Source organism: Lepisosteus platostomus, chromosome 13, assembly GCF_059453375.1.
Source record: "Lepisosteus platostomus isolate fLepPlt1 chromosome 13, fLepPlt1.hap1, whole genome shotgun sequence".
In the NCBI taxonomy this organism is placed as follows: Eukaryota; Metazoa; Chordata; class Actinopteri; order Semionotiformes; family Lepisosteidae; genus Lepisosteus; species Lepisosteus platostomus.
The window spans coordinates 29,676,966-29,688,584 of record NC_142623.1 but is presented as its reverse complement, the minus strand read 5'-3'; the positions used below and the strand labels follow the sequence as shown (position 1 = coordinate 29,688,584).

The window sequence follows — 11,619 nt, the reverse complement described above, 5'->3', positions numbered from 1 at the left end:
TGTTAACAATATAATATGGCTTTTCCATGTCTCTGGATATTTTGTTGCCTCATTCTGAATCGCAGAACATGGCACTATGCGTACTTGAAAATTTAATATATTTTGTGATGTAAATTGGAGGTTATTGAGTACATTTTATTGTGGTTTGAAATGCACACATCAATGATTACTCTTTCCAACCCAGAAATATAAAAATAGCATTGCAGTTCCCCTTTAACCTTTTTCTTACTATAGAAATTAGGACTGAATATCACAAAACATAGAAAATCAAATGCTTCGATGAGCTTGAAACTGAAGAACTTGCAAATTATATTTTTCACAATATAAACCAACTAGAATTTGCACAATCATGACCCATTTACATGGAACACTGGCTCTGTTCAAACTTGATGATAGTAAGAAGCCTCTTCTTTTGTGTTAATCTAGACATATTACTGTACTGGCTGAAACCACAAATAGTAACACTCATAGTAAATAGTAACACTACCTTTCCTCTCCCAATCACCTGTAACCTCAAATTTCCAACTGATCCACAGTGCCAAGTCACATTTTAAAGATGGATCTCATAGTATTCTACTACTTCACCATAGCAAGCTTATAGTTCAGTTGACTGTGCAAGCAACCTTATGGATATACCTTTCTTGCTTTCTTAAAGATACTAACCCAATAAGGAGCTAATTAGGATGAGCAGAATGACTTCTAATTTCTAACCTTTCTTATGTTCCTAAAACCTTTCGTTCAAAAATGTACTATGAAGTACATAACAGTTCTAAAAGTTTTGTTTCTGCATGTGCATGTTTTCGAGGCAAGTGACTAGTTTCATAATACAGCCCACGGTATCCTATGAAAAGCTGTGACATTAGTGCAGCGCCAATCTATCATGCTGAACATCTGCGGTGCCATCACTTGATTCTGTGAAATGAGTTATCATGGATGCTGGGTAAGCACTTTGCTCTATATCCAGAAATATGGATTTCATTTGCTCAACATGCAATACAGGGTCTCAGAGAGTGTGTTGGGGGAAGTGGGGGTGTTAAGAGTGGAAGGAAAGCAGTGTTTGATCATGTAGAAGAAAATTCTTTGTCATCCATCAATGGCACAGACAGCTCTGCTTTGCTGCTCACCTGAGACTGAGAAAGGCCCTGTTCTCTCCTACAGGAGGAATCCCAAATGTACACAAAGTTCCTTAATGAGATAGTGCCCGATACCTTCTTTATGCAACAGTAGTAGCCTGTAGAGCTGAAAGCAAGAGGCATAATATTATGCTCTGGCATTTGTGGAACCTTTACCCTTACTGTATCATGTAAAGGTCAAGAATATTTTAAACCCATATGGAAAGTTTTAAAACAATAGTATGTCTGTATGTGAACGAAAAATGCAACTTCAAACAATACAGTAATTTCAAAGCTAAAAGATGTCTAGTCCATTGGACAAGAAGCTGGCAATAATCCATTATTTTGAAAAAAAAAAAAAAACCAAACAACTTACATATACCTTAAACCCCATTAATATTTCTTTAACTGTTGGCAGTTAAACCCCCCCAAAATTAGCTTTCAGATAAAGCATGACCTCTTTTATATATACAGTAAGTAAAGGTTATGCACTTATACCCATAATTGTACAGTATGTACATTTCTTTAAATATTTATTCTTTAGTGTTCTCTGCATCAGAAAGATGGGTAAATACTGTATCTGTTTCTGTTATTCAATCATGATACTAAACAACTATTTAAAACACTCCACCGTGCAAGAAGTGAATTGAGTTGAAAACTGAAACAATTAACTCTCAAATTGCTTTATTAACAGGGGATATAAGATATGCATTTAGCATCCCATTTTCTTCACTGAAAGCAATTTTGACAACAATGGTTTGATTATCTCAGTCCCATGACAAGTAAGTATTTTGATGCTATGATTGTGGCAACCAGAGACCTCCTCTAAAAACATACACATAAAATCTTAGTTACCATTAATGTTACTGGGCTAAATAATTGCTGTAGGCATACTGGAGGCTGTATTGTAATTGGTGTATTATAGGAAATGCAAAACATATCCCTCAGGTGAAAAGATAACAATTTTCTGGGTAGATATTTAATTTGGCTCCTTAAATAGTATTACTCTATAAGTAAGAAACATCAGTGCAACAGAGTGAACTATTTACATCTGAAAAATCTCCATTGTAATAATTTAGTGAATTAAATACTATATTCTTTCTAAAATAATAAAATAGTGTTAATTCACGATTATATTCCAGCTTCAACTATATAGAAACAAGCCTGCTCCTCACTATTTTGGCTTGATGCACCCATCATGGTAAAAAACTTGCACCTCTTTAGATAAATAATAGCAGGACAGTTTACATACAGTAAGCACTGTTGAGATTTACTGCTTCTTCTTTTAATGATACCTCTCTGATTAAATCCAGCACTGAAAGATATTAAATGATGTGTCTCTCATCTCCATTTGAACAAGTTCTGTGCGTAAATAGGAAATGGAAAAAATGGTTTCGTAGTCCAAGTTAATGCCAAAATAAATGCCGGGTACATGTTGAAGCACTAACAAGTGACCATGACAACTAAACCTTACAAGAATGAGGACCATGCTCAGATACACACTGTATCTCAAGACTCTCCAAACAGTAACATGGACGCAAATGGTCACAGCTGAATGAAAAACCAAAGAGTGACACAAGGACATTAGAATTCAAAGTTTAGATTGTGTCCAAGTGGGGCTAATTAAGGAGCCTGGACACCAGGGTTTAGTCCCATCTACTGCTTCAGGAGCACAAAATCCTATAATGCCATTTATTTTTGTTAACTGCTGTAAATGTGACACTTTAGGGTTACCCCACTACAATGGCTCTCACTTAAAAAATAAAACTATTTCACACTGTCAACTAATAGTTATTTGATAACCTAGCATGATTTTTATGTTGGCATTTTAAGGTTTTAAGAAAAGCAAAATAAATCCCTCAGATTATTCAGTTACCAAGTTCTACTCGTTTTCCAATCAACTCTGTACACGATGTACAGTCCTCCACTCAAGTGAAAGAAACAGAGTTTGATAAACAGTGCTGTAAGAAGTCAGATGAGCTCTTCAGCTCACCAATACACCAGTGGCCCAGCAGTGCAAGAGAGTGAGCCGTCGTCAATTGCAGTTTAGCTTCTCTTTATTCTCATCTCACTTTGAGTAGCTGCAGTCCAGATAGTGGATCTACATAACTCACAAATAGATTCACTCTGGAGCTGGGCAGTTTGCATTATCAGTGAACTCCACTTCTCCATTACAGGGCTTAAACAATGATGAAATTCATGGAAATGCATGTTTAAAAAGCATAATGCCCTGAGGGTATCGTGAAATGCATAGAGAGCCACTCTCTGACATGTGCACTTACAAAACATCATGGCGATTGAAATATACCACCTTCGACAGACTACAGTCCACAAACAGCTTTTATAAATTGGAAAACGTGCTGGAAGGCAAGCAGAATAAATCTGAAGTGGAAGCTTACTCCCTTCAGTACTTTAGTGTAATATCACTTATACCTGTAGAGGCTATAGAAAAACATTAGTTGTGAAATGGGACCACACCACAGCCTTCAAACCAGTTAAACTACAGTATTTGAATAACTTAAGATCCTTGGAAACAGTAAACAGAAGTCAAGACTACTTCGAGATTTGCTAGATGAGAGAGACTGAAAAAATCAAGATGACAAAATGATTAATAACAATATATAATCAAGTTATCATTAATGGTTTTTAAGACCAAAATGCATTTTATGTATTGAAATGAGCAATTTTTGGCTTTTGTTGGCCATCCTAATATGGTATACATAGTTGCACAGTGCTGCACAGTTTATTTATTGAGCAATTGTTTTTGTACTTGAATCTCTTTGAACGTTTCTTGCCTTTAGTAAAGAATGATGATATTACGTGAGGTCTGGCACCTTGTCTCTCCTTTATGGCTTAATTCACAGCAGATTAAAGGACCATTGGAAGCTGTTTGACATGAAATTATTATTTGGCTCGCTAACACCTTAAATTTGCTTCAACATCATTGTCTACCAAACGCAGCTCAAAGTCTGTAGTATTGATCATCTGTCTCACAAATCAGATTAAGAGAAGACTGGCATATGTCTATCCTGGTTCCAAAGCATATAAATGAATAATGATTTAAAATGGACAAGGTTGACTCGCATGCATGGAGGACAGCAAGACTGAACCCCACAAACTGCTATTGATCTACTGTATATGTAACATGTTAATGACATGCATAATTAAAGCTGACAGCTCAGTTACTATGCCAAACTACTATACCAAAATCAATGCAATAGAACAAAATAACCTTTGCAATCCACATTTTTAAAATGTTTTTACAGATGTACGTCCACAAATCCAGATTAGAACGTTTATTTTATATTATAGTAGTTAAGCTTGTGACCTTTCTGCAAACTTAATGAAATCTCTATAGCTTCATATTAGTTAATAGAGAAAGGTTATTAAATTTGATTCTTTGCTGGCCCCATTCACTTTATTTACAAAAACAAGTAAAGATGTAAAGTACATTTTCAGTATTTTTAAAAACTCAATAACCAACAAAAATCACATTACTAAATTATCAAAAGGCTTCAGTAAAGGGGCATTGAAATAAATATTGGAAAAATATTTAGTACTTTTTAACTGGTTAAAAGTATTTTTTGTCTTTACATTGCCTTACAAGTATGCATAATTGTATAATAAAAATAATAAAAATTATATAATGTTTCCTCTCCCTTTCCTCAACCTACAGCTCAAAAAAGAATTGTGAGTTGAACATAAAAGGGTACTATCTATTGAGAAGTAACTAGTAAAATAGGGAGCACTGGGGAAAAAAAAAGCTATTTACAGTATTTGCCTAGTAAAAAGATTAAAGCCTACGAGAAAACAGAATTTGCTCAATCTAAATTATATACTGTATCTTTTGGACACTGAAGAAAATTTAAAATAAGCATTTATTTAACAAAAATGTCTAATATCTTACTGTCCTAGTGGTGTATATAATTACATACAACAGCAGCTCATTGTCTTGTATAGTATGCATTAACAGACTGTAAAGTACAAGTGTAGTGTATACATAACATCCTCTAACTATTATTATTTTATTAACAATCTTTATGGAAGGTAGATAAAAAGGACTTTCTGAAGTTCAAGTTGTCATTTCTGGTCCTTATTCTACAAAATGCACCATGTGATGTTCTGCAGAGTAAACCGACTACACCTTGATACCACTTGAAGACAATTATTATTACAAGAGTCTGAAAGCTCAGGCACGCAGTTTGTAGATATTAGTGCTGTGGAGAAATGATACGCTTTCAGCATGTTGCTATGTGTGATAAACAGATTTTTCTTTCCTGAAGAGTTGCCCGGTTTCACTAAGAAAAAATCAGAACATGTGTTAGTGTATATTTATAGCTTGACATCATCTGTGGATAAACACACTTTATAAAAACGGCTGGTGAAAATATTTAGATTTTATGCAATACTCTGCAAAGGTCTTAGAGCAAAAAGATTAGAACAATGCAAAGTATCTGTGTTTTACTCTTTATGGTGATTTTCAATGACATTTATGTGTAAAGTTAATTTTGATAGACCTGCATTGTGTAGTACATTAAATAGTCTTTTACCTTTATGGATAAATAGAAAGAAACAAATTCTGTTATAACAAGGGACATCTGACAGTGAGTCAATAAGATTTGATTAGAAACTTTAATATTTTACTACAATACTTCATATTTGCTGTTCATGTTTTAACCTTGAGTTACTGTGATCAAGTTTTTGAGAATCATGATCAATGTAAATGAAAGATGATTAAATGGCAATCGTGTTTTCTTCTCTCCCAGTCTAAGCCGTTTCAATAACGAAGTTATTATAAAATATATGCATAGTTTAAAACACTGGTGGAGGTGATGTTCTATCATATGTCCTGGTGTTGTCTACATTTCTAAGACTTTTGCATAGCAGTGCATATTGATCTGTTGTAGCATGACACTGAAAAAATTATACAATTCTATGCAGTTTATAGGTTTTTAAAAAATTGAAACAATTTCTTTTGATTTGATTAAATGTGATTAAACTGCAAAGAAATGAAATTAGTATGTCCCAAATGAGATGAAAAAACAAAATGATAGTTCTTTGAACCCCCCAAAAAAAGACAAAACAAAAATACCTTTCCCAAAAAGTAAGTTAAATTACTTTTTGGGAAAGGGGGGAATTACTCTCTTGTAAACTGTACACAAAGGGATATCTCCAGTACGTGCTCCCATAAACATTAAGATCACTACCACAAAACAATAAAAAAACATCATCCTCATTTCTAAAGTGTCTTAATAATATACTGTGCCATGTATTACAAAGTTTCAAAGTAGCACAATTCATCATGCAAGACAAAAATATATCTTTAGAGTACAGTATTTGTTCACTTGATAAAACTGTAACCAACAACTAAGAACAATGTTGGAAAAATACTGTAAGTCTTCAATTTTTGGTGATACATATAATTATAATTTTAAATAAAAACACATGATACCATTAGACTACTTTTCTCTCATTAAGTGGGAAATAACATAATACAAGTATATCAATTATACTGTAATTACTTTATATATTTATAAGTATAAACATATTAATGTATAACTACAAACTCTTACACAGGTTTTATAACATAATCCCAGGACTTGAAAAACAATATTAAATGATTACTGTTAATGAAAGTGCCATTTCACAGAATATGAACTACAGTACATACAAATGAGGTAAATGTGTATTGCATTTTGAAACAAATCAATTTGGCAGATAAGAAAAAATATAACCAAACATTTAACATGGTTCTGACTAGAGAAGTATTTTAAAACATTTAAATGGAGAATACTCAGGTAACGTAACTCTACGAGTTCTGCTGGTAATTGGACTAGATATTTTCTAGAGATAGCTGTGTACAGTATGTCAAAACTGTGAATGCCAGAAATAAACCTTATTTTGGTTTAACTATGTCTTCATTTCAGCAATATTTTAATGAGATTTCTTCCTGGCTTTGTATGCATGAGACAAACAAATATTTCTTCACTCAAGCACTCAAAAAAAGAAGCAAAGTGCGATACAAAATGTAAACATTCACCTCATTCTCTTACTAATAACGTTGGTTAAGACACTAATAAATATTGTACTTTCAGTTGAGTTTTAAAAACATCAATAAATGAACATAATACTCATTATTTTTGAGACTCCCAATATGGGATTCAAAAGAAAGAAAGTAACAGGCTTTGTGTAGATTGTGACTACTAAATGGCAAAATAAATGGCAATCCCTAAATCCCTGTTTCCCTTTCCTCCTGTGTTCTCACTAAATTGTCATGGTGCTGATGGATCGCTGGTGACCTGGGTTGAAAGGGTCAGGGCTATCATTCCTGCATGCGCTGCTGTTTTCAGTATCATTCCGTGGATCAGAGACGATGGTGGGAAAGTTTGAGGTTCTGTGCTGCAGAACTTGCTGGTTGCCAGAAACAACCTCTGTCCCACTTGACATCCCCTTCCCTGGATTCCTCTGACTAAGTGTGGTCCCAGAGTGAGATTCTGCATTGTAAAAAGAAGCCTCAGCGCTGCCTTCTCTTGGCAGCTCGCCACCATTATAAACTGGGGAGGATGGCGAAGGCAGATCAGTTTGTGAGGCAATGCACTGTCTTATACTGCTGCTATCCCTCCATTCCTTGATCAAAATTTCCCTTGTAGTTTTGTCCAGCTGGTCAAGCTGTCGTGCCCGATGAAGAGGTGAGAAGGCAAAGGTACCTTGCAAAATGCGAATCAGATATCTGGAAAAGATGACAAACAGTGAGCTCCTTGTGATCTCTTGTCCCCCGTTTTCCTTTACTATATCCTGCAAACTTTCAGAACACTGAAAATAAACTTTTGCATGCCTCAAGATGTTATGGGAATGTCTTTCCATTGTTTCAATATTCATCACATATTGACATTTCTATGGCTTGTTCAGAGGCAGGGCTATGCTTTTCATTTCTTCAGCTATCAATTTTCAACAAGCCAAATTAATGTCGCAAGCTAATTACTTCTAGGATGTGTGCAGCACAAATCGAAGGCCAAGCAGTTAAGATGGATTACCTTGGTAGCAGCGCAATTATAGGAGTTATGATGCAAACCAGGTAGAAACGTGGATCTGCCATTTGCCCCTCCATGATCCAGAAGGGATTAGAGGGTGGGTTGCAGGTAATGCAGCAAGCACTGAAGGCAAGAGCCACAATGAAATATAATAGGACACTACCTATCATTGTAGCCCAGTGAACCACTGTCTGGAAAAAAATGACAAAGCATGCAATCACAATGATGGAAGACAGTGTGCAGTTTCCAGATGCCTTTTCTGGAATACATGAATGTCCAGTGGTCTATAAAGGATTTGCTTGCATAGCAGGGGGTAGAAAAAATGCTTTTGTTGTCTATTCCACTTGGAGTACTTTCCGAAACTTTAAAAAAACGATGAAAAACGGCATCAGAGAATTTATAAGTTTTTTTTTTACATTTACTTTTTCTGCTTTTGCAACACCTTGGAGGTGCAGATCACCACAGCTAGGCTCTTTGTCACTTGTCCTCTAGAGTATGACAAGGAAACACCAGAACAAAAGAAACCACTCCATCTTTCCGAGGCTTAAATATATGTTTTCAGAAATCTTAATCCCAGAAAAGGAAAAACACTTCCTGTCTTTGTTCTTCAGAATAATATTCTCATCAAAAAGGCCTTGTTCTTCAGGATAATAATCTCCTCAAAAAGGCCCTTTTTCCTTTAATACTTTATTTTGCTGAAATTGCAACTACTCGGTCTCAAATGACATAATTCTCACTCCAACCTGCCATACTATTAAGTACATTAGATGATCTCTTTCTATTACAAACACAAAATGGGGTAATGTTACAGGGGTTAGAGACTATGCCATATCCTAGGCCCATATAAGGGCGGAGCGGTTGCACTGTGGCTCAGGATCTGCGCCTGTGGCTGGAAGGTTGCCGGTGACCGGCTGAGGAATCTTACTCCATTGGACCCCTGAGCAAGGCCCTTAACCCCAGCTGCTCCAGGGGCGCCAAATATAAAGGGATGACCCTGCACTCTGACCCCATATAAAAACCCCCAAAGAACTTTACCCCCTCTTCTGTCAAACACTGCAGCTCAACATGTAGGTCAACATGTTATAACATGAGTCAAATATGTTTTTCTTATTTTCTATGAACAGTACAAGGTAGAAATAGAGACACTGTCCTTTGCAATAGCTTGTAGTCACATTTCTACTCTGCAAATTGGAGAAATGCTGTAAAGACACAAATAAAGATGAACAATTTTTCATCAACTACAGTGCAAACTAAAAAAACAGAGTGCTTACCCAGTTTTTTATCTCCATGGCCAGGTGTAAAAGAATAATAAATAATGCCACAGTGTTCATGGGAGTTCCAAAAGAATATATGTCAATATCAGAACCCTCGTATGTCTACCAAAGAAAAACAAGAAAAAAGACATGAACTGACCAATAGTACAAAAAATATTGATCCAAAATATAACTGAAGTATTATACTTACGAGGTAAGGGACAAAAAAGCAGATAAGACTTTGGTAAAAGGCATCCAACATTGCAATCCAAAAAGTATGCCACTTATATCCCTGAAATCAAAAGCAGTATATAGATATTTATGAAAGTAATTGAAAGAATATTGAATACACAATGACTGCAATGTATCAATATTCATGGCTTGTTTTTAACAAAAAACTTAATCTTTCATAACAATGTTGATTTAATGGCTACTGAAACAATTCCCTCAAAACAAACAGAAGTTAAACTTCTGGCATAGAAGAATGCAATCTTTACGAGCTTTATGTTGTCAATTAAGAAAACCTATGTGCTATGTTTACTTACATATTTGGAACTTGGTTTTTACAATATTACATAAATATATTGTGTACAAAGCATCCTGTACAAACATCTCTATAAAATATGTGATTATTTTATATATGAACTTCCAGACATACAATTAAAATGACACTAAACCCTTTTACTTGTACTTAACCATGTTACAATAACATCCTGTAACCCAGGATAAACAGCATCCATTAAAATGTAAGACACAAGTGAATTATTATTCATATAACAGGCAGCTAATGGCTTCTGTGAGAATTCCTATTGAACTAGATCTGTCGTACTCTACTACTAATAAATTACCAATCTCCACAAAATGACTAATTTATCTCTGTGTTGTGCCTCAAGACAGTATAAATTTTCACTTACAAGAGTAAATACTCTGCATCGCAAATACATACAGCACTTGTAATGACATGCAGAATTTTTAGCACTGTTGCAACAGTCCTTGAGGCAGATGTTGTTAATAAGGCCTTTATTAATTGAAGTCACAAGCAAGTCTCAAGGAAGCAATAACACTCAGAGGTTCCTGGTTTATTGTTCTGCTATATAACATATAATACTTTAGAAATTCAGAGGAAGCTTTTACTGGTGCTGAATATGTCCATTATATGCATTCAGCCACCCTTGAAATGCCTCACCAGAGATGTCTTTACTGACAATCAGGACTCATTCTCCAGGGTTCTTTTGTTTCATAGGTCAACACAATGAGAAAAGGAGCCTTTTCTGGTTTTACAGACCATTTTTGGCCAAGATTACAACAATACTAACCTCGGATTTTTGGCCACTCTTGTATAGCTCTGGTAAGCCTAGAAGTGTTTCAGCAGAGATGTCTTTTTCCATAATGCCAAAAATGATGGGGGGTAGTGAAGTGAAAAGCAGGTTGAAAAATATCATCAGCCAGTAATCAATCATCGCAGCTCCCGAAAATCCACAGTAAAATTGGTACCAGAACAAGAGGTTCACATATGTCTGGTTTCAAATAATAAAAAAAAAATTCAGTTATTTCATGTGTAAATTGAGAAATTAGTCTTCAATGCTGTTAAATATATTTTTGGAAAAAAGAAATACACCTTATTATATGTTAATTCATTATGGGATAATGAATAGTTAAAATCTTTCATTAAAATCGCTAACTGCTAAAAGTTAAGTAAGTAGTAATTCACTTTCTTAAAGGATGAACAGCTCAGTTTTGACAAGACCTAATAACATAAATGAAGGCAAACAAGTAGAAAAATCCATCCTTTGATAGAACATTCCATTCTAGCATGACCCAGTGGATACTTACTACATTCTTGTAGAAAAAGTAGATAATCATGTTTGCCAGTCTGCTGTAGCACCAATGGCCATGAACTAGCAACAGCTTTTTAAGGTACTTAAAACGGGATATGGCAAAATCACTGGCCATCACTGCCTACAAAATGAATGCATTGACATGTTCATTAGAAGAGTGATCCTTGTACAAATTTAGAAGTACAATGAGGTTAAAATGATTTGTATAAATTAGAAAGTCCTTAAGAGAAATAATAAAATAAAACGTGCATAATATGCCTTATTATGCTTACGACTGCTATGCGACTGAAATCAGAAGTGTTTCTTGGGGAATGATTGTTTTGCATTTGTATGAGAATGAAGTCCTAAACCCAATTTAAGAGCAAGCAGTGAAAGAACATTTTTT

The 11,619-nt window shown here is 34.9% G+C and overlaps 1 protein-coding gene across 2 annotated transcripts in view; it reads right to left on the bottom strand.

The window, feature by feature from the left end:
- Positions 1-3,151: 3,151 nt before the first annotated feature.
- Positions 3,152-11,619, bottom strand: part of atp10b (ATPase phospholipid transporting 10B) — a 49,652-nt gene continuing 41,184 nt past the window's right edge. For both annotated transcript variants that reach the window (XM_088604055.1, XM_088604056.1), the window contains 6 exons: positions 11,230-11,355; positions 10,713-10,913; positions 9,608-9,688; positions 9,415-9,519; positions 8,147-8,334; positions 3,152-7,842 (listed from right to left, as the gene is read on the bottom strand). In XM_088604055.1, the coding sequence (XP_088460181.1) occupies positions 7,377-7,842; positions 8,147-8,334; positions 9,415-9,519; positions 9,608-9,688; positions 10,713-10,913; positions 11,230-11,355 (1,167 nt within the window). In that variant the 3' untranslated portion in view covers positions 3,152-7,376. The remainder of the gene's footprint in view (positions 7,843-8,146; positions 8,335-9,414; positions 9,520-9,607; positions 9,689-10,712; positions 10,914-11,229; positions 11,356-11,619) is intronic.